Source organism: Manacus candei, unplaced genomic scaffold (assembly GCF_025592945.1).
Source record: "Manacus candei isolate 608988 ecotype Guabito, Panama unplaced genomic scaffold, ASM2559294v1 h1tg000017l, whole genome shotgun sequence".
Classification (NCBI taxonomy): Eukaryota; Metazoa; Chordata; class Aves; order Passeriformes; family Pipridae; genus Manacus; species Manacus candei.
In genome coordinates, this window is record NW_026138065.1 from 27560354 (window position 1) to 27588107 (window position 27754).

At 37.5% G+C, this 27754-nt stretch overlaps 1 protein-coding gene across 1 annotated transcript in view; it reads left to right on the forward strand.

Moving 5' to 3' along the window:
* MSH2 (mutS homolog 2) overlaps positions 1 to 27463 on the forward strand; it is a 46808-nt gene extending 19345 nt beyond the window's left edge. Inside the window, exons 7-16 of the mRNA XM_051783580.1 lie at positions 4889 to 5088; positions 10161 to 10270; positions 12452 to 12575; positions 13626 to 13776; positions 16694 to 16791; positions 17901 to 18146; positions 19620 to 19824; positions 20202 to 20449; positions 24472 to 24644; positions 27051 to 27463. Coding sequence (XP_051639540.1) covers positions 4889 to 5088; positions 10161 to 10270; positions 12452 to 12575; positions 13626 to 13776; positions 16694 to 16791; positions 17901 to 18146; positions 19620 to 19824; positions 20202 to 20449; positions 24472 to 24644; positions 27051 to 27224 — 1729 coding nt within the window. The 3' untranslated portion in view covers positions 27225 to 27463. The remainder of the gene's footprint in view (positions 1 to 4888; positions 5089 to 10160; positions 10271 to 12451; positions 12576 to 13625; positions 13777 to 16693; positions 16792 to 17900; positions 18147 to 19619; positions 19825 to 20201; positions 20450 to 24471; positions 24645 to 27050) is intronic.
* The last annotated feature ends 291 nt before the right edge of the window (positions 27464 to 27754 follow it).

Genomic DNA, 27754 nt, shown 5'->3' on the forward strand with positions numbered 1-27754 from the left:
CTCCTGACAGTCTCTGTGTTGAGGCAGTATTGAGTGCAATTATCTTAAGATGGTGATGAAAAATGCTGCACAGCTGTAGCAAAAGAAGAAGGAATCTCTTCCAATGTCAAATGTGATGTCAACCTCGGTGGAACAGAAGCATTGTGTTGAGACTTGGGAAAGTGTGTGACATTTATTAGATTGAAAACAGATTTTTGTTGTCTTTTTTTTTGGTGTAGTGCATTAGTCTTTTGTCAATAGTAGGTTCAAGAGATGACCCTTAGTAACAGTAAAACTGGGGAAAGATGAAATGCTTTCCGTTGGATTCCAGTATATCCAGCAGACCCTTGGAGATAGGTGGGGTTTTTTTGTCTCTCTGTCACTCAGAGCACACTAAGCCTAATGTTACTTATTATTGCACAGAGTTCAAAGCTGATAAACAGCTGTGATTTTGCATAGCAGGAATGAAAGGTAGTTACAATTTCCAAGTTCAAGAAAAGCACTTGTGTTGATTTTCAGTTGTATTAGCGGAACTTTTGTTTACTGTTTTTGTGGTTTAGTTTGCAAACTTAAATAACTGTCTTGAAACAAAGATTTCATTTATGTTCTAATGTGGTTTCACTACTTATAGTTTTTTCTGTTATCTTGACTGTGCTGCCTTAGATCTGTGGTGGAAAGTTTTGCCCTCTTTTCCTTTCCCTTTTGGTTGTGTGGCAGAAACAAGTTATCCAGTGTTGTCAGCTGTTGTTTGATTACACTTTCTTGGATTCTTTTGTTTGTTTCTTTTTGTGTTTTCTTTTTTTTTTCCTCAGTTGAGCTTTATATTAAAAACAAACTGTCATTTGATTTCATTATTACTTATGAGCATTATTCATGGCTTATGGTTGCATTACCTTAATGTTACCCTTTCTGTTCAGCAACTTTGTATGTGTTCTTACCAACAAGAAATTGTTACGCAAAATGTGGTGTGAACACAAACCTGTCAGACATATCTTAGTGGTTGGCAACTGTAAGGGGGAAGATAGAACAGTGCTAGTAAGGTCATGAAATGTTAGTCTAATTATCATGGTTTTGGCAGAGGAAAATTGTTCATGCTGATCTGAGACTTCTTTGAACTTGTCATTGTTGTGGACAAAAGAGGAGGGGAAAAAAAATAAATTAGGGCTTTTAAAATGCCTTTGACAAGTCCTTTTCCAAGAGGCTGTTGAACAAGCTGAGGGAGTCATGTGATGAAAGTGAAGGGTCTGTTTGTGCAAAAGGCACAAGCAAGAAAAAAAAGTCTAAATCCTGATAGAGATAAGCTCAAGAGTCCAGAAGATACTCTTTAATGATCATTATAGCAGCTGTTCTGACACTTTTATAGGTGACACAAGTAAGGACCAAACTTTTAATGAAGACCAAACCAGGCCAACTGATTGGAGGGAACAGGAATGGTTTGGATTTTAATGAGAAAAAGTATAAACCAGTATGTATAGAAAGAATGAACATATTCTGGTTGTGTCTTACAGAGGTTTACATGGATTCAGGAAGGGTGTTGGGCATCTCTGTGTCAGGTTGAAGGCAAGTCTCTGTGCAGTTGGGTTTTAAAGATAAGGTACAGTGGCATTATATAAACTGTTGCTGCTGGTCTTTTCCCAGTGCAACATTTAGCAAGTTCCAAGAAATGATTCTATGTATATATATCCATACTCCAGTATTACTGATTGTGTAAAGACCTCTTGGAAGAGAAGCTAAGCGCTCTGGCTTTAAGCATAAGCTGTCAGAGGGCAAGATAGGATCTAATGTTGATGGTGAACTTGAATTTTGCACATTCTTGCATGTGTGAGATTAGCCTTCAAAATCAGAAAAAAAAAAAGTTTTTATACTGGAAAATTTAATGTTGAAATTGTGGAATAATCTGTAGTCTAAGCAGGTTGGATAAAACACCGAACTCTGGTTTCCTACTGCAGGCAAGAATAGTATTTCTCTAGATTAAAATTTGCTTTTTTAGTGGAAAAACACTCCTAATGTGTCTTACTTTCTTCCTAGTACTTTTTTTAAGTGATGAAAGGTTGTTTTAAACCAGAAATTTGTGGAGTTTTGCAGGTAATAGAACTTGAAGGTGTTTGCAACTAGTTCCTCTTTATGGATTGATGTGTGGTGGTATTGTGATAATTGAGAAGTGATAAATATGCTTACAAATCTTAAATATTACCTGAGAAGTGAGAGCATGTAACACCAGGATAGTACAGCCTCTTGTGTGTTTACCATGACTGTCGCTGCTAAAGACCAAGGAAGGCAACAATAACACATGGGTCTGCTTTGTGGAGAAGTTTTCAGTGAATCCCATTTTGTTTTTCCCAAAGGAATTGTTTCCAGATTACATGACTAAAAATGACTAAAAATGACCAAGTTCCTTAGTTTCTGTGAGGAGGTACAAGTTGGCAAGATGGTTCCTTCTGTAATCCCTTGGGGACGTTAGGAAGACATCCGGTTAGTGGGCTTATATTTAGGCTGTTAAGCAGTTGTATCAGGTGTCTTTGGTTTGGTTGGGGTTTTGTTTTGGTTTTGGTTTTGTTTTTTAATATTTAAAAGAAATCTGGTCTTTAGAAAACGTGTTTGATCACTGGTTGCTGCTGGTGCCTTAGAGAAGACAGTTTGTGATGTGAGTCGTAAGTCAGGTCTGCTTGGTAAAATGTAGGGATTTGTCATAAACACGGCAATGTATCTGCTGTGACAAGATCACATAATTCTTATTATTCCTCCAAACCTTCTTGACAGAAGCCTGAAAGCTAGAAATTGTGCTCAGAAACACCAACAAGGATTAGAATTGAAAATTACTTGGCTTTTATCATGTTTCTTTTACAAATCTTCTGCATTCTTGCAGTAGGTATCCCACGTATATTCTTGTCTACTTATCACACGCTCTGTGTACATGCTGAAACTCGAATTTATCTTTTGGAAGGAAAGCACTATTATGTGTTAGTAATGTCGATCTCTATATTTATTAAGGCAGTGGTTGAATGGGTAAATGTAGAGGTAGGATTCTTCTCTCATCTTTTTAATTGATTTTGTTTGGTATAATACAGAAGGTTTGTGAAGTGCTGGGGGTAGAATACTTTCTGCAACAGAAGGACATCCTTTTTGAATTTTTTGTATACAGATGTGTACCACTGCCTGTCCAGGGGGTCTCTGTCTCTTGTGTTGCCTTAGCCAAAACCTTGCTTTCTTGAGTGAGCCTTTGCTAATTACCTGAGGCAGTGTACCATGTTAACCCCTGTATACTGTTGCCAGCAACTGGCACTCTCTGCAGAACACTGCATAGTGTAATGTAGAGATTACTGCTTTCAAAATGACAAAAAAAATGTCATTTCCAATGCAGTTTGCAAGTGCAAATGTTACTGTAATTGAGACGAATGCATTTTTCTGCCAGTAAGCAAACCAGGAGGAATAATATAGTGAAAACTGTCCTTTCTTTGCTTACATGTCTCTACATGAAATTAACTTCCCTGCTGAAGCCAAGATATTGATAGATGACATGTTAATGTGATTAACCAGTAATGAGTACAGTATATAATGTGTGGAGGTCTCTGAAGGAGGCAGAACTCTTCCTTCCTATTCTGAAAGTATGACCGAAGAAGACTGGCCTCTCCAGAACAAACAATATCTGACTTCTTTGTTTAACTGCAAATGCAAAATATGTAGAGATGATGCAAAAAAACCAAAACAAGAAATGTATGAAAGTCAGTTACATTCTAGTGAAGAAATACAATTTAATGCTCTGTCACTTCTTGTTGAGATTTACACTTGCTTTCAGCAGTGAAAGAATATTTATTTCACTATTAAAAAAAAACACATAAAAAACCCCAGCCAAACAAAAAAACACCAACAAAAATAGCCAACCCAAAATGTCAGGGAGCTGCAGGAAGGGAAGGCAAGCTGGGAGTCAGTGGTGACAACAAGGCTGGCAGACAGTACAGACGTTGATAAGACTGCAGTCCCCCAATACCTGCCATGAGACAAACAGTAGTTTGGAAGTAGTTGGCATGGATTTACAAAGGCAAGATCATGCCTGGCTAACCCAATAGCCTTCTACAACAAATTGAGGTGGTTGGATAAGGGAAGAACAGTGAATGTTGCTTATCATGATTTCAGCTGTCACTGTCTCCCATTACATCTGATGAAGTATGGACTAGGCAAGTAGACTGTGTGGTGGACTGAAAACCATCTGAGCTGCCAGACTCAAAGGAGGGTGACCAGGGACATGAAGTCCACTTGGATGTCAGTCACTAGTTGTGTGTTCCAGGGGTCAATACTGGCACTATCCGTGGGAATACCCGGAATGTGACTGGGCACTCTCCCGGGCAGTTGACTTTAGCTGTGACCCTACTTTGAGCAGAGGTTGGAGTAATCAGTGTCCAGAGGTGCCTTCCAACCTTGAGGACTCTGATTCTGTGGTGCAGGGTTGCACAACTGCACAGTGTAAATGTTGGCCTTGACCACAGGAAGCTAAACTCTGCCAAGAGGGTTTTTTTGTAGTTAATGCCTCCTTTTTTCATAGACTACTGGAAGACTTCTTTTATGGTTCAGGGAAAGGATTAATCTCAGAGTTGATTCTGAGGGTTAACATACCTAATTGAATAGATGTTGGCATTTGTGCTCAAAACAGTTTCCCTTCAATGCTGTTCCTTAGAAACCCTAACTTTTCAAAACTACCGAAGCCTGACATAGGCTAAATATCCTTGCTTTCTCAGCTCATGGGTTGTCTTAGTTTCATTTGTTTTTTTTAAATCAGGCAAGTTGGCCAATGGATAAAGCCATAGGGAAAGTACAGATAGGAGCTGCCGGATAAGTGTTTTCATTCTCATTGGTGTCATAAAAGAATTATATATTATGCCATGCTAATCATTGTTATGAACTTCTTACTTAGGTTGAATTTGGTTGAAGCGTTTGTGCTGGATCCAGAGCTACGTCAGTGCCTTCAAGAAGATCTCTTACGTCGCTTTCCAGACCTCAACCGGATGGCAAAGAAATTTCAGAGACAAGCAGCAAACTTACAGGACTGTTACCGAATGTACCAGGCTATTCATCAAGTGCCTAGTGTTATAGAAGCACTAGAAAAACATGAAGGTAATACCACCCCCATCTGTTTTCAGTGTTTCGTATGGATGGATGTGTTTCTTTGCATGGATGATGCAAAGAAAGAGTGTGTAGATTTCCAAAAATGACTTTTTTTTCCCGTGTTCTTTTGTTGCAGGGATAAAGCTTAAACACATTTGAATTTGAAATGAGCTGAAATTCTGAAATGCCAGTCAGATACTTAATAATATACATAGCCAAATCCTTACATGAATAAGTGTTCCAATTAGTGTGTACCTGAAATACTAGAACTTGAATACTTGAATACTTGGGTGATGGTGTGGTAATCTTTGATCTGGATGTGTCTCTAAGAATTTCTGACCAATTGTGATCTTACAAAAAAGATAACATTCATACAATATTGTTGTCTTCCTTTTGAAGACATTTTGCACTTTGGGTTGTAATTAAACACAAAAAAATCAGTTTAAGCATTATTAGTATAATTGGAGTGGCTTTTTTTTTTAAATCATAGTGCTGTATTTGATACAAGTAATGTGGCAGAGTTTTGTCTGATCTTCATTAGTAGGAAGAGCAGTACTGTGACAGGCAATTCTAGAAAACATAAACGCTGCTATTTCTTTTTCTTTTCTGTGTGTAACCAAGAAAATGCAGGATAAGATCAGCATAATGAAGGGACGATTCAATTTAGCAATAGCAGTCCCAACCTGCCAGAAAGCATATTTTTGTAGAAGCCCATTAATGTTTGAAAATCTCTGTACATAAAGCAAGCACCAAAGCCTTAAAGAGAACTGTTATTTGAAATGGTATGGTTGCAAAAATTTCTCTCCTGTATTTGAGTAGGCAGTAAAGCTACCCAGTGTCTTATACTTTTCTGTACTATAGTTTTATGACTTCAGGTAATGAAACTTACCTTCTAAAATATTAATCTTAAAATAAATTAATTTTTAGTTGCTGGCTGTGTTATTTCCAAAAGCAGTTAAAATCTGAAGCTGAGAAGGAACTGGCAGATACAACTTTTTTGTTTGCTTTTGTTCTTAAAGAACTGTGCCACTCTTTAGCTGCCTCAGTCATGTCCCTTTGGCTTTTCCAAACAGGCTCTGCTTGTTTTAGCCTTGACATGGAACTCTTGGATTCCCATCTTAAACTGAGGTATTAGGTCAGAATGCTGGCTTCCTGTCTTTATTTCTTTTTCTATTAGTTGTCATTTGGATCAACAGAGTTTCTCTGTCATAACATTGGGGTAGGAAAACAATTCCATTTTTAGAAGTTTTGAGGAGCAAACTGTGTAAGGCAAACTGCTAAGCTCACCATATGGAAAAATTAATAGACTGCAAAAGGTTCTTGCTGTTCTACATGTGAATCAGTTGGCCTTAGTAGGGCAATCACCAGCAGTATATCAAAGATAATTTAAAATAGGCGACGTGTTATTTTTATTTTTCTTTGTGCTTGTACCACCTGTTTAAACTACATGAATGGTCGGGTAATTTTGAATGTATGTGACTGATTCAGAGTGGATCTGGTAATTTTTCTGTTTGTGACTGTACAAACAGTTTTAACTCATCAGGGGATGGGAAGCCAGAAAGATTTTTGACCATTCTGAGCATCTGCCAGTTTCTGAACTTCTTATCTCATGAATGGCTACGGGGAGATGGAGCAACTATACCATGAAGTGATCAGCAGTGATTGCCTTTCCCTCAGTGCAAAGCATTGCTAAATTGAGATCCTTGTTTTTATGGATGGTGAAACCTGAGGAGGGAGCTAATGAGTGAAGGTGACTTCTTCTGTTTTAGACATAAGAAATCAGCATAAGATGGGAAAGGACTCTGAGTCATCAAATCATTTTGCTATGGCTGGCAAAAGGGAGCAGCAGTTCATTACTCAAATTACTGGGGCATAAAATGTTGGTACTTAAAAGATTTTTGTCTTCAAGAAGCTACTGAAACATCTTCCTTCCTATCTCAAATGGACACTCTTTATCTTAAGGCTGTAAATATACAGGACACAGAAATCGGATGCTGGATTTCAGACGTATTTTTACCATTCTGTGTACAGTGACTTGAATCCCCCCTCCTCTGCTTTTGGAAATACCTTTTATTGCCTGTTTCAGTACTGTTCTTTCCAAGACTGTTGCACTGGTGTATTATAACCATGTTGTGATCAAAACTTGGCTGTTTCCCCTCCTTTCTCATATCCAGCTGATTATTCCCTTACTCACAGTGGAAACACATTTATATATCAGTGTCATCTTACTCCGTGTTAAATTCTACTTCATTTCTATTAGCCCAGTTTTTAAGGTCAGTTAGTGCTGATCTATTTCTGATTCATCTTATTCCAATATAATCTAATGCTATCTTCCATATTGTATATTTTAGTGGCTTTTATAAACAGCCTTCTTCTGTACAATAATATAAATTCACACATCTTTTAAAGATAAATGCTTGTCTAAGCCCTGGAGGGACTGTATTGCTGATGTCCTTTCAGCTCTTTCATCCTTTGCAAGTGGGTGATGTCCCCTTTATCTGCCTCCTGATCATTTCATGAATCATAGATCTTGCACCTTAACATCTCCTGTGACACCTTGCTGAATGCTTTAGAACAACCCAAATTAGGTCTGCAGATTTCCCTTTGTTTTAGGCATTCAGTATCTCAGAGAGGTGTTGCACTGTACGGGTATGATCTACCTCTAGTAAACTGTACTATATTTTATCCCAATTTCCATTGTTCTTTTCCTTTTATCCCAGTTTCAATTATGATATCAAAATGGCTGGTGCACTTAGTCATGAGATTTGTCTGTATTCCCTGGGTAGTGTCAGTTTGTTGCCAGACTAACTGTGTTTCAAGTCTGAAGGTTAGTGCTTGATTTTAATTTCTATACAACACTTTTAAACCATATTAATAGTCACGTTTTTCATGTGTGTAATAAACACTTCTCTGTACTTCAGTAAGTAAATTATGGTTTAAATTAAAAACTGTGCCTGGGAACAGATAGGCTCTGTGATCAGTATGCATCTGTGCTTTTGACTGTACATAGGTTCATTAGTCTTTCTCTCAATGGTTAGCTTATATACTGATAATGTTGAGTAGGTGCAAAAGTGGTTTTTTTTTACTATGCATCTTTTCTATGAGTTTATGAATGCATGTGCAAGACATGTTGAGTTTCATTTAGAATTTTTCAATGGTGTTTCTTGCTCATATTCTCTTAAAGACGGGTGTTATGCTTTTAAGAAAGGCGTACCCATATAGCTTTTAAAAAGCCTCACTATTTACTTACTCCACTATTTTACTTCCTTCAAATGCTGGATACTGAGTTTCAAGTTGGACTGAAAGTGTAAATAAATTTTGGAATGTATCAGTTCTAACCATATAATAAATATGTATAAATACATTGGTATTTTATTTACTTAACAAATTAATATATTTTAATTTTTGAATGTGATACTGTTCTGTGGTGTCTGAAGATGTACTCTTCAAACTTAAATAATGAAATGATATAATGAAACTTCCCTACTTAACTTACTCCTTTCAGTAAAAGAAATTCTACTTCAGGTTCAAACACAATCATTTTTCATTAATTCAGGAATACTGAAGATCATTTCATGGTGTGTGCCATGTACTCTGTCAGCTGGAGCATTGGAAACTGCTAAGTCCACTCTGAAGAGTGGATGTGAAGGTTTTCTGCTCTTCAGTCTCTTCCTTCTTTGCTGACTCCTTTTATTTTTTAGGTGTCTTCTTACTGGAGGAGAAGAAAATACTGAATGAGACCAAGCAAGAGATTTGGAATAAAAAACAAGCTGTACTTTATTTCATCTCTCTCTTAATTTTTAAGATTTTTATCAGCAGAAAACTCCATTTTTACAAGTTAAATAATCTCTCAATAATATATAATTTTTTTCTCCAGTAATAGAGACTAATCAGTTTAGAGCTTTAACTTTAAAAGCTTGAGAGAGTGGGGAAGCAAAAAGGCATGGAAGGAAAAGGAATCAAACCAAACTTTTTCTTTCTACTTGAATTACAGAGCTGAGAGAGAAGAGAGATTCCCTTGGGTAATCATGTCCTCACTATGTGACTTCTGTAAATTTGTATGGAAATTTTTCTTATGAAAGATTAGGACTTTTTTCCCTGGTCTAGTGAGAAATTGAGAGACTGTGGAATAGCCAAAGCTCAATTCTGTATTTCTCTGTTAATGTGCAAAGCCTTGCCTGCAAACATTAGAGGCAAATACCATAATTCTGTACATAATCCTATGACTCTAAGCTCCTAGTATTGGATTCAGTTTGAGACATTTTCTGTAAATCACATAGTCAATAATGCTAATCTTTCTGTGATTAAATCATAACTTGAAGTGGCTGCAAAGGTGTAAACATTTATTTCCTGTCAGAATGTTTTCAGAGCTGGCTGCTGGATGTAGGTACTTATTTGTAGGCCTGAAGAAAATACTTCTTTCACAAAATTGGCAATATTTGTGCATGTTAACTGTAAACTGCTTTTGGTGACTTCCAGCCAATATGTCACTTAGTGGCAGAGAGTATCTGTGCTAACAAAATACCTTGGAAGAGACTAATTTAATTTTGATAACTTCCTGTTTAGTGGAAACATCAGTGACTATAAAGATCTGGGGTTTTTTGTGGAAAACAAAATCAAATAACATCAAACACCTCGATTTCTATTTGCCTGTATTGTAATCTACCAAATATTCCCAAGTTTTGGTAATTTTGTCTTAAGAAAAGTTAAAAACTGAGTGTGGATGATAAGACCTACACTTTTTACTAAAGCCATTCCAGCTTTTTGTGTGCAAGAATTGGTAATGTCGAGACAGCAGGTTTATTTTCAAAGTGTTGTTTGTCTGTAGTCTTACTCATAGTAGAAGGGAATGAATACAACCAGTTAAGAACAAAGATGACAGAATAGGTACAAACTCGATCAGAATGTAGGTGGGATAATGCCAATTTAGGAAAAGGTACACGTATTCCAGTGAAATCATCACAGCCCATCTTAGTAAAAATTAACCAGCTATGTAGTTGTGTTTTTTACCTTGGATAAGTGAATTCTGGTAAATTTGTGGGGTTTTGTGAATGATAATTTTTCTTGTTTGTTCTTAACAGGAGCTCACCAGATGTTGTTGTTGGCAGTGTTTATAACACCCCTTAATGATATCTACTCTGACTTCTCAAAATTTCTGGAGATGATAGAGACAACACTGGATATGGAGAAGGTACGGGCTGGTGTGTGGGAGGGGTTTACTTGGCAATTAAAGTTTCTTATTGAACTTTGCAATCTGCTCTACACTCACTAAATTTAATTGATCTTCTATATTAAGCAGTTAGTGATAATTTATCTGTGGAATATATGAAGACTGTTATTAGTATAGCAGTTGAATATCAACAGGATATTCACCTGCTATCTGAAATTATCTAGCCAATGAGAAAAGGCTCTGTATACATGGATGCTGTGGACCTGAAACTATTTTTTCAAAACCTCATTAGTATTGAAAGTGGAGAAGTAATTTTGTCATTTCTCTGCTTCTTTGTATTTTTAAAGTTACTGTGATATGTCTCATATCTAGAATGTAGCCAGAATATGTTTATTACATATTTTTTTGTTTCTAAGAAGTTCATTAGACTTGGTGCTATTTAGTGGGATTAAGTCTTCATAACTAACAGTTTGCCTCTCTGAAAAATTATTGACTTAGGCTTAAAGACTGACTTTACTTTTCTCCCATTATATTTGTTAGAGAACTGATAAGATGGATTTTGAAATGGACATACTTGGTTAGAAATGTATTTAATGTTCCTCTCAGCAGGGTCTTTCAGTAATTTTGGTAAACTTGGGAAGTCTTTTAAGATTGCCATAAGTGTCAGTCTCAGTTGACTCTGGAAGGATGAAGTCTCTCTAACCTCGTTGTGCAAGGGCAAGGTGTCGAACTTGTGGAAACTGCAGTGGCTTTAAAATTTTGAACACGTGTACTTTTCTCCAAAGGCAGAAGCACTGCATTTTATCTCTTTGTATTGTGTTATGCATCCATCAGCTGCCTTCTACTGTTTATGGAAAGACTGTTTGATTGACATGTTGCTGTAATTTGTGATATATGGTAATGAAGAAATTTATAGCTTTATACTAGTTACAGACCATCTGTTGATGCGGTTCGTGTGCCCTGGGACTCTGTTTTCTTTAACTAACAGCTGTTCTAAGCCTTCACCCTTCACAGTCCAGCTCTTTAAACTTCTTTTCAGGTTCTACTTTAAAAATGTTTTGTTGTCCTAAACAGAATAACAAGTCAGTTATTTTTAATCAAGTACCATAGAATCTGTTATGTTGGATTTGATTTTTTCCTCCCCATCAAGATACTGGAAAATAGCTATAGATAAGCCAACACTGGTTTTACCAGGAGAATAACCCTCGTCTATATGAATGTTAAAACTTGCACTTTGACTTGAAATTCCCCCTTGATTTTTAGGGAGTTCAAACAAAACCAGCTCTATTCTGAGTGCAATTGAAGGATAGGTTGTCATAGCAACTAAATTATGTCAATAATCCATTCTAATATAAAAAGAAACATCTGAGTTCAAAAAGCGTGGGATGTGGTTATTCATTTACCTAGCTGTAATAAAAGTTGAGAAACTGTCACTTCCATTCTTGTCTTTCACAGAATCATAAGAGGCCTTTGAAAAACCCTCTATTCCAACCTCCTCCTCAACTTGGGGCAGCTTCAGTGTTTGTTGGTGCTTTCACTATACAGCCACCTGGCAGTGGAAGCATGGGGAAGAGAGAGAAAAAAGACGAAATACAACTTATTAAATCTGTGCCTCTGAAAATGTTAAGTTTAGAAGGAACTATGTATGCTTTTCAACAGAGCTGAGTTGAAATTGAGGAGGACTTTTGGTGATATTAAGTAGGTTCCTTCCATAACCTTTTGAATCTCCTTTGGGCAGGAATTACTGTTTCAGAAACTTCCATTTCCAAAGGCTTCTTGTTTTGAAATGCCCCATCCTTTTACACTCTGTCTGGATTAGCTGCAGAAGTCCAGGCTAGCATACAGATTATGTACATAACAATTTCATTTCCCCTGACTTCTCTTTTTTCTCTGCCTACTGCTCAGTTACTTGTTTGTAAATAAATAGGCAGGCAACTTCATTTCAGCAGAAGGGAGTCTGTTAAATTGGTATATTTTGATTGTGTAAAGTATATTATTTGAGAAAATGAGTGTTTGAGGTGTATTTGTTTTGCAGTTGAATCAGACACCAACTATCATAAATAACATTGCATTACAAAATTATACGTGTTTTAAAAATTGAATAAATGATTAAGTGAATTCATTTCACTGTGTATGATCAGGGAGGTAATTTTTTTTTATTGCCTCTGTTCATGTGATTTTTTTCTTGTTATTTTTCCCTAGGTGGAGAATCATGAATTTCTCGTCAAGTCTTCTTTTGATCCTAATTTAACAGAATTAAGTGAGAAGATGAATGAACTGGAAGAGCAAATGCAGTCCTTGTTAAAGACTGCAGCCAAAGAACTAGGTAGGGTTTGGAACTGCCTTTGATTCTTACCTCCTTTGTAAAATATTTTGCTATCAAGTGATGAAAACTGGTACAGAGGAGTTAAGGTATGTTTGTATTATTTTGTTGTTGGATTGGTGTGACTTTAGTTGTCGCAGTACAGTCTGTTGAAAACAGAGTGATTTTTGGTTTAGAACCTGACCTTTATTTTTTTTTGAAGACAGCATTCTGAAGCATTTCAGAAATTATCAAGTGTGTTGCAATGTACTGCAGAAGTCATTTTGTAGAACTGTAACGCATCAAACTCTTGGCTAAGTCTAGTTCTGTTTTGCATCCTTTGAGGACATGCATTGAAACTTTTCCCCCCCTCCTCTGTGCATTCTCCTGAGTGTCCATGCAGGACATGCTAGTTTTCTTTTTATGTTTCTTTGCAAAATGTAATGTATAAGCAAATGAGACATTTAGAGAATTGATTACCCTATGCAAAAAGTTCCATGTGCAGCTGATGAATCAGGCATTCAAAGAGCAACTTAACAAAACAAAAACCACCAACTTTTAATGCAAATGTGGCAAGGAAAACTGGCAACATCATTTTAGGTTACACCTTAAGGGCTTGCATATTTTTTGTAGTCTTGGTACTTTTTTAGTGTAAACAAGATACCTGGATGAAAAGAAGGAAAGAAAAGATTGTGTAGGGATGAGATGAGAAATCTCACCAGCAGAAGTATGTGTTAGTAGAAGGATCACAAGAGTACAGGTGCTGTGCTTGCAGCAGCAATGCAGAATGTCCTTGCAATTTGCTGTGAACATTTTTCACTTTTCTGGAGAATTCATAGCAATAAGTAATTGTGAGCCTGATTTGAATATGCAGTTTGAGAGCATATCAATGTAAGAGCAGAGAATGTATCAGTGTGCTCCTATTAGGTCTGGATATTTCTCATACCTGTACGGAATCAAAGCAAGTCTGCTGAATTGGCTTATGGGAACTGGGGAATAGTGAGCAGAAATAGGACAGGCTGCTGGATTTGTGATAATACAGTTGCTTTCTTTTTCTTTCTTTTCATCCAAAAGGTTTGGAAGCTGGCAAAAGTATCAAACTGGAGACAAATTCACAGTTTGGACATCACTTTCGAATAACTTGCAAGGAGGAAAAAGTTCTCCGCAACAATTCAAAATATACAATAATTGATACACAGAAGAATGGTGTGAAATTCACCAACAGGTATAAGGTCATCTTGGTGCTTTTTCAAGCCTATTGTGAAGTAATGGGATTGTTCCTTTTTAATTATACCGATGAACTGGTTTCCCTGCATCTTGAATGGCTGAATTTTCATGTTTTTAATTGGCTCACAGATTGAAATATTGAGCAAGACTGGCATGAAGGAAGAATAGTCATACAGTTTATGTTAAAAGCTGCATTCCCCATTGCCAACTGTTAGCTATTTTTGGTCCTTTGACTTGGGCTAATTCCTCCGTTTTAGCTGCAACAAGTAGCATAATTGCAGTCACTCTGAAGTGTTTATACAGACACTTTTACAAGCTGCAGTAGGGAAAGAGCTATTTATGTTTATCACCAAATATGACATGCAGCAATTTTGTTGGTGATTACCTTTTTTTTGTTCCAAGTCATGCTCTAATTTCTGTTAGTCCTATGTATTGAACATCAATTCAGTGCCTCTTTTGATAAAGCTATTTAAAAATTCCAGTCTTCAGGCTGATGCTGTTTCAATGTCTCCTTGTCTGGACAGCAGTTCTGTCACAGGTCAGCTGAGCAAAAAGTCTGTTTTTTCTTTGTTGAATTTTAACTCTTTTAAAGCATTCTAGAAGGAGCAAGGACTACATTGGTCATCTAATGTCTCTGTTCTTCAGTGTTTTTACTCAGAGCAAACTAAAGTAGAAAGTTAGATATGCAGAATTGGGTGATAATCTCTTATCTCTCCCTCAAAGCACATCTACCTTGGAAATTAGATCCTATCTGCAAGTTAGATGACATAGCCCAAGGCCTTGCCCAGGGGTCCATCCTTCAGGCATCCTTCACAGCCTAGCAGGGCACAAGTTCCAGTGCTGAATCACTCTTTGTGAAAACTTTTCTGATCTGATCTAATGAGAATTTTCCTTTCAGAAACTCGAGGTCTAAGAATCTCATCCTTTTGTTGTGCACCTCCAAGAAGAGTCTGGTGCCTCTTCCCTCTGGGCTGACTTCAGATTCTTAGCCTGGGCAGGCATCTCTGTCAGCCTGTCCTTGTGTGCCATGTGCTCCAGCTCTGTGTCTTTGTGGTGACCATCTGCTCCAGGTTTGATCTCTCTCACAGGGAAGAAGAAAACAGAGAGTGCTCTGCATATATGGCCTCACAAGTGCTGAATAGAGGGGAAGAATTACTTCCTTCAACATGCTGGGTCCACTCTTGCTAGTGCAGCCAGCATGGGCTTGGCCTTCTCTGCCTCAGGGCACACTGCTGCCTTGTGTTCAGCTTCTTGTCCATTGGGTCCCCCAAGTATTTAATGATTTTTTTTTTATTGTTTGGACTACAGTCTCTACTGTTACATGAAGTTATTTCATCCCAGGTGCAGGACTTTAACATTTGCCTTTGCTGAAATTGTTGTCCACCTATTTTTCAAGTCTGTAGGTATCCCAGTGAATGGCAGCCGTGTCCTCCCGCCTACTGACAGCTCTCCTTCCTGTGGTATTGTTCACAGTCTTTGAGAGTTTATTCAGATCCATCATTCAGGTTGTTAATCAAAACATAAATAGTATCAGCTCCGGTATCAACCCTAAGAAATGCCTCTGATAATCAACCACTAATTGGACTTCAGCCTTCTAACAAGTCTGTCAATGGCAGGTCCCAGAGAAAACTAATTTTTAAGTCTCCTGCATGTGCTACCTGGAAGGGTAAAAGCAGCAGAATTTAATGTATCATGCAGTCTGTTTCAGACAAACCCTGCTTGTACTGCTCTGTGTATAACTGGTCCTACTGGAATTAGCAGCAGAGAAGGGAGTTTACTGAGAGAGAGATCTTGATTGACAAACAAGTATGAGGAGCACTGCCTACAGGGGAAGGTTGGTTTCAAGACAGGGCTATTACCAGTAGTGACTGTTTTCTGTTAATCACTCACTTTCATAGTAATAAATCCTTTGCTTTGAAAAGGAGGGCAAACATATTGGTTCACACCAACCAATGTGTTGGTGTATTTCACACCAATTTACTTAAATGAACAAAGTGTAAACCTTAATTGCATTTTGTTTTAACATTTACTCGGAGGATATTTTTTAAAAACATCCCTGAAATTTAAAACAGCCTTTTCTGCTTCTAAATATATTATGAATCTAAATGTATGATGAAGTTAGGCTTTTCTATAACTGAGAAGATGGTACTTAGAACCTGTTCTGTGTCATCTGTTACTTTCCCTTAGGGAAGCAGCCCATGCATCACTAATAAAACAGACTTCTCTGTGCTTTCTTGAGTTATAGTTGCTTCTGTTGGTGGTGCTAGAAGCACAAGGCTGACTTCTGCTTATAGTGTGGGTACACTACTCGAGTGTGTTTCTTATTCAGTCTTGCAGACTATGTTCCTTGTTTGAGAGATGAGCTTGAGAAAACTAAAGACTTGTTTAAACTCTTGATTTCAGCTTGCCTTATTTTGGAGACTAGCACCTGTTCTTAGTGGCAGTAGTTCACTGAGGTTTTTACTGAATGAAATAAGGCAATGCCTTCAGCTCTGATAAGCCTGCTGTAGGACTCTGGGCTAATTACACAGTTGCTTAGCAGCAATTCTTCTCTACCAGTTCTATAATGTGCCACATCCCATAGCAAAATGGCCAGAAATTCAGCTTTAAGCGATAGTCCTTATCACATGGAGTGTCTATAACAAACAACTACTGGAAGATTTTGAAGAATCACGTGTTGATGCTAGAATTGGTGGTTTGGCCCTTGTAGGTGTTCTTTAACTTGGAATTAATATTGCAGATATCCTGGTGTGAACAAATTGTAGATTAGTTGCTTTGTGGTCCTTGTGCTGAACCTTGCTCTTCAGACCGGTGGGGGACAACTGGTATTGGCTCATAGATGAGGAGCCAGAAGTTTGGCATTGCAGGTGAAGACAGAACACCACGGCTTCTAAATATTATTGTTCTTTTCACAGCAAACTGAGCTCTGTCAATGAAGAATATAAAAGGAACAGAGAAGAGTATGAAGAGGCTCAGGATGCAATTGTTAAGGAAATCATTAGCATTGCTTCAGGTGAAAATGCCAGTTTTGATGGGTATCACAGTCTGGAATGCTGGGAGGACTTGCAGTTACTCTGAGAGCCTTCTGTAGAAAAGAACTGTAACATTCCCCACAGAATTAACATGAAAAGTGAGGTGTGGCTTTCAGACAGTTGTTGGAAGATTGAAATATGTTGTCTTCTGTGGCCAGACCCTTTCCTGGCATTGCTACAAATGGGCAGTGATGAGGTGTGTGCAAATGCTAATCCCATGGAAGGGACAAAAATAAGCCCATAAAGGCCACATCTGTCCTTCACCTACCTCCCTGACTCTGGGCACCTTCACCCAAATGGCAGAAGTGGTAAAGGACAACAGAGAACTGAGGGAGTGGGACCAGAGGTCTGTGAAGAATGTTGGTATGCAATATAAGATCAAGTTAGTCATTGCTTAAATGGTGCAATAAAAAAATCCTTGTTTTCATAAATAATTACCATATATTTTGCTCCAAGATTGCCTGCTGACAGAGCATTCTTTAGTATTCTTCACCAAAAGCAGAAGAGACACTGGGGAATTTGGGCTGCAGACTCCTGTACCTCATCCCTTTCACTGGAGAAAACCAAACACCAAAACTTAGAACTGTTACTGGGAATGCTGGGCCATCTAGTCTGGTTCTCTGGTATCACAGGCACTGTATCTCATAGACCTCTCTCTCCCATCATTCACATAAACATAGATGGTTGCTGTGCCTGAAGTGTCTGTACTGTGTCTGTGTTTGCCTGAGCATGAGAATGCAGTGTATTATGGAGGAAAGAAAGGTACTGGATTTCCAGCCATCTGCCACTGTGAGTGTTTGCCTCCTGTACTAGGATAAGCTGTTTCTCACCGTCTGGGTGTTGAGGGAAAATAGTCAACATGGCCTCAACTCTTCCCTGTCTTAGTCTGAAGAAGTCCCCTTAGTATTCAAGGCATGGGAACTTTAGGATTACATCTTGGACTCTCCCAGAAGGTGACTGCCACCATGAACAAAATTGTTAATGCAGATGAACTGATTTTATGGGCTCGCTACAGGCTTTAAGACACCTCTTCAGCAAGGGCAAAAAAATTGCTAAGTGTTGAATTTGTGTATCTCCCTAATCAAAACAGGTTATGCAGAGCCAATGCAGACGATGAACGACGTGGTAGCTCAGTTAGATGTGATTGTCAGTTTGGCTCACGTGTCCAACGGAGCGCCGGTGCCGTATGTCCGTCCTGTCATTCTGGAAAAGGGACAGGGGAGGATTGTGCTGAAAGGTGCAAGGCATCCTTGCCTCGAAATGCAGGATGAGGTGGCTTTCATCCCCAATGACGTTACATTTGAGAAGGGCAAGCAGATGTTCCACATTATTACTGGTAAATACTTCTGTTCTCTTTTTCTGTTGTTATTTACTTTATAAATGTCTTGAGTATTTCCAATAATGATGTTTTTTTTAAAAAACCTAACCAACAATAAGCAAAACAAACCAGCAATTTAATAGAACTCTGTCAAAACAATTTCTCTAATCAACAAACAGCTAGCAAAGTACTTTTCTTTCTGAATGGGGAATAAGATTTAGCTCTGTAAAAGAAGAGAGGGTGTTTGTAAGCTACTGTTGTTTATTATATTAAAAAAAAGAAAGTGTCCATAATATTCTTGTGAAATGTTACCTTTGATTACGAATATTCTACGTGTTTCTGCACATACAGGCATATTTCTCATCATCCAAACTAATATTAATGGATTTGGTTATTGTGATTGTAGTTATGGTGCACTCTTTGTAGAAGGCAATCACTAATTTCGAAAGAGTCATTCATGAAGAGAGAGGCTGCTAGGACAGTAGAAAAGAATTTAGTCCTTCTTTAATGTTTTCTTTGCCTTAGTGAATGTAACTCCACAAACCAGGCAACCTCAGGAGCTGGAGAACCTGAAACTGCTTAAGTGATTTGGAAAATTCCACTGGGCATCAATTGTACTGTAGCCACATAGGCATCTTTTGTAGGCAAGATTTTAAGCAGCCTCTTCATTAGTGTTTTCTTTGTTAAGTATTAAGGTTGATTTTAAATGCAAAACATGTTTCAATGACGGTACCATTTTTTACCCTTTTCTCTGGTGTAATTAAGATAATTTTACTATGCAGGAAAACGTTTTTAGTGTTTATAGATTTAATTGAATCTTAATTTCCATCCATATGTCCTTGACATACATTCTGAGTAGCAAAGATCTGAAATTAGAGAATGATTAACGAACACTTCTAAGATAATCAAAAAGCAAAATGAAAATCTGAAAAAATTCATGGTAAGACACTTGTTTTTCTGGTTAGCAAAAGCATAAAATTGGTTTTAATGATCAGTTTTCTGGAAAATAATTTTTATTTCATTTATACTTCATTACAATTAACTTATTAATATCTGGGTTTGCTGATTTTAAATCACCCATTAGCTTGTACCCACTCTATATCTAAGCTGTTTCATTTTTACAGGGAAATTTTAGTTGTCTTTTGAGGTGAAAACAAATTAATATTATTCTTGAGCAGCAATACTGATGACTTTAAAGGTTTAGGTATATTTTAGATGACTGCTTGTACTCCTGAAAAGTCCTAAAACTTATGCTCTCTGATCACTTTTCTTTTCGAAAAAGCACAGTGAGTAAGATGAACAAACCAGCCTTGTTAGTACTGGAGCCACTTGTTGCACCTGTTAGACAAGTTTGCTACTTTTTCCTGGCAAGAGAGTTATAAGTTTAAACATTCTTTGTTTTAATTTAGAGCCTGTTCTTCTCTAAAAGAACTGTTGAATTGTAAAAAGTTGATGTTTTTTTAATTATTTTTTGCAAAATTTCTTCTCTAGGACCTAACATGGGGGGAAAATCAACCTACATCCGGCAGACAGGAGTGATTGTTCTTATGGCCCAAATTGGGTGTTTTGTTCCGTGTGACTCTGCAGAAATAACCATTGTGGATTGTATCCTGGCTCGGGTGGGAGCAGGAGACAGTCAGCTGAAAGGCGTGTCCACTTTCATGGCCGAAATGCTGGAAACTGCTTCAATCCTTAGGCAAGTCCTGTGCTTATTTGGTTGTGTTGGTTGGGGCTGATGGGGAAGGATGTGCTCTAAGAAAGATGCATTGATGTTTTTCTTTTGTGTAGAAGAACCTCAGTGGAGGATCTCAAGGCCTTTTTGTCTGGTTCATAAGTTCTTCAAGTTGCCTTCTGTTTATTTCAGTGGTCAATACAGAGCTGCTACCGGGAGGCCAAAGTCTGAACGGGACAAAGGAACCAATTTGGAATGATCTGTGTGACACTGTGTTTGCACTTTATTTGTATGTTGTTATGTAAATAGGAAAGGTCTTTTGCTTCTTCATAACTTGTGATACTCCAATATCCTGAACTCATGCTGTTCTCAAGCATTATAAAATGCTCTTGTGTTTTTAGGACAGCATCTGAAAACTCCCTGATAATTATTGATGAGCTGGGAAGAGGAACTTCTACCTACGATGGCTTTGGCTTAGCATGGGCTATCTCAGAATACATTGCTACCAAAATCTGTGCTTTCACTATGTTTGCTACACATTTTCATGAACTGACAGCTCTTGCTGACGAAGTGCCAACAGTAAATAACCTACATGTTACTGCTCTGACCACTGATGACACACTGACGATGCTTTATCGTGTCAAGGAAGGTAAGACTCTGTATATGGTGAATCAGGGTAAACTTCATTTTGCCCTGAGAGAGGAAAAAGTCTTAATGGGGGGAATAAATTAATGTCATACTTCAGGCTTTGGGTTTATAATAGACACATTCTTCTCTATCCATAGAGAGTGTGTATGGCAGGACCTCTGACCATGTGTGAACACAGTTGGTGATGATGTTGATGATTATTTGTTAAGACTTCTAGGTTATTTCTGCCACTCAAGTTGGTGCTTTTGAGTCACTCCCTTTTCCTTTTTTAAGGACCAGAGGGAATGGTTCCAAAGGGTTATTTTCTGTTTTCTTAAATCAGCCATTTTAACGTGCTGGTTGGAAATACTTATGTTCCTTAAACTGTTCTTTTAAAAGAAATGAGTGCAACTTTTATGTACTGGCAATTTTTAATAATGTCTATTTCATTGTGGTAAGATTTAGTCTTATGTTGCCCAATTTATGCACTAGTTTGATGTAGGAAAAATCATATGGTTTATTTTTAGCAAATGGCATCATAGTGAAACAACAAGTAGCCTGTTTTGTTAGTGTAAAATCAGTTAGATGTATTTAATTAAAATCCTTTAGTGGATCCAGTTATTCCTTCAGTGTTAAAATAAACAATTTTTTATTAGGCATAAATTTAATCTATTCACTGCAGAAAGCAGTTCCTCCTGCTTCTCTATATCCCCAATCATTTCTTGTTCCCTTCAGCAGGAGCCTGTATTTATGCTACATAAAGGAGGGCTGTGTAACTGTGGCTTGCAAGGTGTGCTCGTTTATGGCCTTCTAATTTAGTTGTCAACCCTACAGTGATTTTTTTATTGTTCTCGTTAGAGCATTTCAGTCAGGTTGGCAACCTCTGGACTGATATTTTGATTTAAAATGTGGGCAGAGTACTGTTATTCTATATTCTCACTTAAAAATACCTCTTAATTTTCCTTTTTTGAGTTCCACAATGAAGGAATGAGTTAGATGACTCTCAAATAGGTAGAACATGGCTCCTGTAGAGCACTCTGGCTAGACTGGATCTGATCAACAGCTTACCTTGTGGAGTGGTTTTGTCTCAAAAAAGGAATAATTATTTGAGGAGTTAGGCTGTTAACTTTACTAAAAGAATTACTCAGTATCATCCATCCTTGTTAAGGCTAAGGAGCTAGTCCATGTCTCATCTCAAATCCTGGAGACTGATGTTTACTTAATCTTTTTTGTTAAGGATTTAATCTTACTGGTACAATTGCTGTACTACATTCCTCATTTTAAAAGCTGTTTTGTTATTCTGACATATCAAACACTTGCTTTTGCTTACCTTGTTCATCCTAATAACTCTGCTATTTGTGAACAGTGCATGTTCAGTATGTGTTATCTTGGCACTCTCTCCACTGTTTCCTCATTTTTTTAGCCAGTTTAGGACTTTTCAGTTCATTCCTTCTGGCATATATTGTTCTGAAATGTAATTAGTATGCTGCCCAGCTATCAAATTTTACTGAGATGCTTTTAAAGATATTTTTTATAATCTTCACAGGCTATCACCATACTATTAAATGTCCTTAGATAATTGGTAAATGTGGTTTTATATCCTGATCTGAGCCTCCCTGGAGTGGTACCATGCAAGTTTTGCTCCTATGACATTACTAATTCACTATTTCTTACTCATTTCTTCTGGTTTTAAATCCATGAAATTACTTCATTTCTTGCCCTTTGATTACATGTATGACCATTTCTAATTTGGTATTCCCCTCTGGCTATAATCTTCCAATTAGATTTTGGATACTTTTCTGTAAGATTAGGAGACTGCTCTGAACAAGGGGAATCACAGCAGGACCAGAAGTACTGCTCTCCTCTGGTTTTACTGAGAGTCTGCTTACAGCTGGGTAGATTAGCTCTGGCTGCCACAGCCTTGCTTCTTTTAACCCTGAGTCCTTGCCTATTTTGGGATCTTTATTCCTTAGAAATGCTCTTGGTTCATGCACTTTTCCAGGCTTCTGAGTATTAGTCCAGAGTGCTGTGGTCCTGGCACCCAGCCTTGCCCATGGAGAGGCAGTGTCTGTGGTTCTTCTGCAGCATATGTCGAGCTCCTTCCACCAAGTGACGGTTCAGAGCCCTCTGAATGCGTTGCTCAAGTCAGTGCTTAGAAGATGATTTAGTGTGGCATGGGAACTGAAGAAAAATATAGTAATAAGCTGCTGCAAGCACACATTGAAACTATGAGTGGTTTTGGTGCAGCGGGAGCTGGTGATGTACATTATCTTCAAACAAGCCTTCTTTATTTAGATGCCTTATTTTGAGCACGTTGGTTGGGGAGGGAATTAATATACACTGTATCAAAACCTTCTACCTTCTACATCCTTTGGAATAGCAACTCTTACGATAAAATCCCCTAATACTCCCCAGATAGCTGGGTGAATTTTCTTTCTTCAACCCACTCCTTTTGTTTTTTATACCTGTATTAATGCAACTATTCTGGTCCTGATAAAAATTCTAGAAGCCCAGTTTCATATTTTTCTTGAATCATCTTTGCCGTTTTTAGTCATACCCACCTTTTCTCTGTATGTGCAATGTCTTTTCATTCCATCCGTTTTCTTGGAGGTGCTATTGAGTGTAGAGGCACAATAGTTTGTATCTATCTAATATCTATCTATCTACCTGTGTATGTATGTATGTATCTATCTATCTATCTACAGAAGAGATACAACATTCTGAAGTCTTCATCTTAAAATACCTGGTCTAAAATCGGATCTCTCTCACATAAGTTTTTGCATGTAGTGTTGTGCTCTTTCCCTTTTGGAAGTGTTAAGTTGCTCTGACAAGGATGTGAGTAGAGGCAGCTTGGATACAGCTGTGTTTTGAAACAAATAACAGGTTTCATGTCATTTGAAATGCATAACTAAATCTGAACTGTGTGACAAGGAACTTTTTATACAGTATGTTCAACCCTGTCTTCATGCTTCAAGAGTGTGAGAAGATCTCTGAAAGAGGAGACACAGAAAGTACTGCTCTCCAGGTCTCTGCTCAGGATTCTCTGAGTGAGAACCGAGTTAGCTTTGTGTCTGGGAAGGTGTGTGTTTTTAGTATAAAATCAAGGAGACTAGTTTCTGCTTAAAAATGGTAGTCTCCTTTTGAGAAGTTTAAGAGATTACAAGGTTACTAAAACAGAAAAAAATCTAAATGCTAAGTTTTCCTTTACCTCTTCTTTGGATACCCAGTATTTAATAGATGATTAGTTAACTGTCATTTTGCATGTGTAATTCATTTATTCATAACTCTTGGCTGGAGACCAGAATTAAAAGGATGTAGTAATATTTGTGGGGTGCCAAATGGAATTATGATAATGTAAACTAATGAAGTTGACAGATTTTGAAAATTGTTTTATGTAACCATATATAATTTAGATATTTTGAGCAATTATGAGAACTTTTCTTTCTCAACCAAGTGTTATAAACCATGTATTAATTAAAATAAGTGTAAACTCAAAGTTGAAAGGTTTTGATATAATTAGAGGGGACTCCTGGAGACTGAGGAGTTATGTGCTACAGATGCAAAGGAGAAAAGAGATGTTTGAGAATGCAACATTTTTAATATTTATGCATACACACACATATATATTTATATAAATAACTAATTTATATTATATAAGTGTGAGAGATATATATTAAAAAAGAGGCAAATTGCTATATACTGCAGACTGTGCTGAAGTGCCTTAATAAAAATCATTATTCAATGTCATTCAAGTACTAGAGGGAAATTCTTTCTGCCTGAAGAATTTTCCATTTCTTCCTGAAGCACTTTGGAGCTCTGCAATTACTGCTCTAAGAGAGCTTAATTAAATAAGAGCATATTCTTTAGTCTGTGTTATCAGGTTTAGTTCAAAAGGTAAATCAGAAAGTGTTGGGGAGAACCAAATGATGATACACACTTAATTCTTCAGAACAGAGAACTATTACAAGCTTGTTCATATAATTTCTATGTAGCCATATTATCTTTTGAGCACTGTTAACTCTTGGGTTATTTCTCTGCATCCAGGTTTTTGTGACCAGAGTTTTGGAATACATGTAGCAGAGTTGGCAGCTTTCCCAAAACATGTGATAGAAAGTGCAAGAGCGAAAGCCTTGGAGCTGGAGGAGTTTCAGAACATTGGCAAGTCCAAGGACTCTGAAGGAGAGCCATCAGCCAAGAAACCCTACAGAGAGAGAGAGGTTTGCTATCAGAAATGTTTTTTAAAAGTTTTTTTGCTGGAATAGCTGAAGCAAAATAGTTTAAGGATTCAGATTCCCCCAGCGCTTGAGGATAATTACCTTTAATACATTTTTCCATAACAAAATGTTTTAGCTATGAAGTTTATAAGAATTGAAGAGATGTTCAGGGATAGTGGGTTTTGATTTAGATTCATTTCAACTTAACATAGGCAAGAATTTTATCTAAAGATGTAGTTGTGAGGTTGAAACTCATTTTTTTTCTTAAAGAATAGTGATCACCAGTTAGTATGATTGGTGAACAACTGGGGTCATACAAGGGACCATGTCTCTGCCTGACCTTTGGAGTTTTATTTATGCTGTGAACCAAGCCAGAATTTTGTGTTCATCACTTTTGTTGACTGTGCAAAGTTTCTTGGGACTTAAGACAAAGCTTTATTATAACTGTGTAGATTATTCTTAGCTCCGTAGTTGGATTGCACCTGGTTTTGCTCCCCCTTGTTTGAGAACTCATTAGTGCCAATTTCTTAAAGCTCAATGTGCTCAGATCTGTTCACATCACAGAAAAGCTGAGTACACAGCTTTCTCCTTTGTGCCTTTCTGTGTCCCATCAGTACTAAGACATCTCACAAGCTGATCATATCAAAGGACCTGGAATGTCTGATTTACAGATGTTATGAAGTTCTTCCCATTTCACATGAGAGAATTTTAGCTTGGCTTTCTCTACTCAACTGGGAAGTAAAATCTTCTTGGCTTTGCACAGTCTTTGAGCACAGGTTGAGGAAACCCACATCTCATCATAGATCTGATCATGTCTACATTGTATAATACAATTGTATAATGTTGACTGAACTGTTTTTTCTCCCTTTGCCTTTTTAAAGAAGCTTCATTAGCAGGCAGTGTGAAAGAAAACAAGGGCTTGCAGGAAGCTTTCTCAGGATATCCTGTGTCATCTTGTTGCTGGATTAAGAATCCTTCCAGTGACATCTGTGGCAGCCTTCTAGGAAATCCGTGTGCTGCCTTATGGCTTGCATTGGTTTTCACCAATGCAGGTCCTCCTTGCTATGTGCATAGAAATATGCTTATAGATCTTAGTTCTGTGTCCCAGCAGTCAATCTGAAACTTCACAGCCTTGCACCTCATTTATCTCTTCTTGGCAATCTTGGTAATACTCCAGTGTACAGAAGCCTTGAAGTGTTAGTCCATATCCAAAGCACTTTCTACATTTAAAAAGCCTTTGCTTTAGACAGAGTCTGTTATCTGTTACTTTATTTTCAATTTCGGAGGTCAACTGCATTTGTTCCTGACTCAGTAAGTGGATCTGATGTTGTAGATGAATGATCTCTGTTTTGTTGTACTTTTACTGCCAGGAGATTTTCTTTCCAGCTACCTCAGTTGCTCCACTATTACCTTTCCTTTGTCAGTGTGCTAGATTGTCATGGTGAAGAAATTTTTAGATTAGTTGGACCTGGCTGCACGGTCATACGTTGATGTAAATTAAATTGCCACAGCAAACACTTGTGACAAATACAGCATCATGTTTTATTCTTGGATGTTTCAGTAATACATAATATTTCATAAACTCTCTAGGCAATAGAATGGCAGAGCTTTAGATGTCTCACCCAGGCAATTTATCTGCCTGGGTTGACATCACATTTAGAGGGAAAAGTGTGCTATTACATTTCTGAGTGCTTTGGAGACTTGTGCACTGAAAACTGCATTAACCTTAAATGATAGGGGAAAATTAAGAAAACCTTTTAGTAGAATTCTAAAATACAGAGGACTGGACAAAATTCTGTATTGTGGGCAAATTGTTTCCAATACAGGGATTCTGAATACTGTTCGCTGAAATGTTTGTTCTTGCCATTCAAGTCAGATTGTTTAGAAGTTCCACTTCGCCTGTTTGTATAAAAGCATATGCATAAAGCTTAATTATCATCTGTTCTCCTTGGTGACGGCCACTCTCCAGTTGCTTGGTTACAATTTGTTCTTTCCTTTTGCATATTGAAACATTGCTTTTGATTTACAGTCCCCCCTAAAAGTAACTAGTTTGGGTAATATGGCCATTCTTATGCTGTTGTTGCTGGCAATCCTCACCTCATGTGGCTGCACACTGGGATTAAATGTGGAACATATATAGGACATCTCAATGTTAAGTACTGTACTTCTGCTGATCAACTGATGCTTTTTGCTCAGGGATTGAAAGGGGAAAGAACTCCTGATGCCAGTATAACTGGATTGTTCTGGTGTTGAAGACTTGATAGCAAGTGCAAAAATAACCATGTTTTTTGCCTGCACCGAGTTTCTCCTGATGAACAGTGCTTTGTATCTTTAGGGAATTTGCAAAAATCCTGCTTGCAATCTAAACATTCTTTCTGTTTTCTTTTACTTCTCTTCCCTCCATTTCAGGAAGGTGAAAAGATAATTCAGGATTTTCTTTGTCAAGTGAAAGCATTGCCCCTGACAGACATGTCAGAAGAAGACATCAAAATCAAGCTGAAACAGCTGAGAAATGATGTGCTGGCAAAGAACAACAGTTTTGTGAATGAAATAATTTCTCGAATGAAAGTTACATCATTATAGGTGTGAGAACAGCATACAGCTCTTGAAGCCTGTTTTGCATTGAAAGAACTATAATTTTCTTGTCTTGTAGCTTTTATACTTTATGATACTTGTACTGATGTATGTAGGCATTTTTTTTCTTGGATTGTAATTATTTTGTAAAAAATTCTGAGCACATTATGTGCCAGATTCCTGCTTTAGTTGTGACCACTGTACTCTTCTAGAAGTTTTCAATAAAGTGCTTTTTCATACTGAGAGAATTATTGGTGGCACAAACAGAATGCGTAGTATTTTACCAGAAGTGTGCTAGAAAGTGTAACAGTTGAGGTAGCATACAGCTACCACAGCCTTAAAAAACAACAGTGCATACACAGAATTTTTGTCCCATACCATGATTCTTTTCTGTGGGATGCAATTATATTAATTAATTCATCAAAGATTTAGTAAGGCTGTGTTAGTGCTCCATTAGAAAAAAACCCCATCTAATCTAAGTGTGCCCAGGTGGCCAAGAAGGCCAATGGCATCCTGGCTTGTGTCAGAAATAGTTTGGC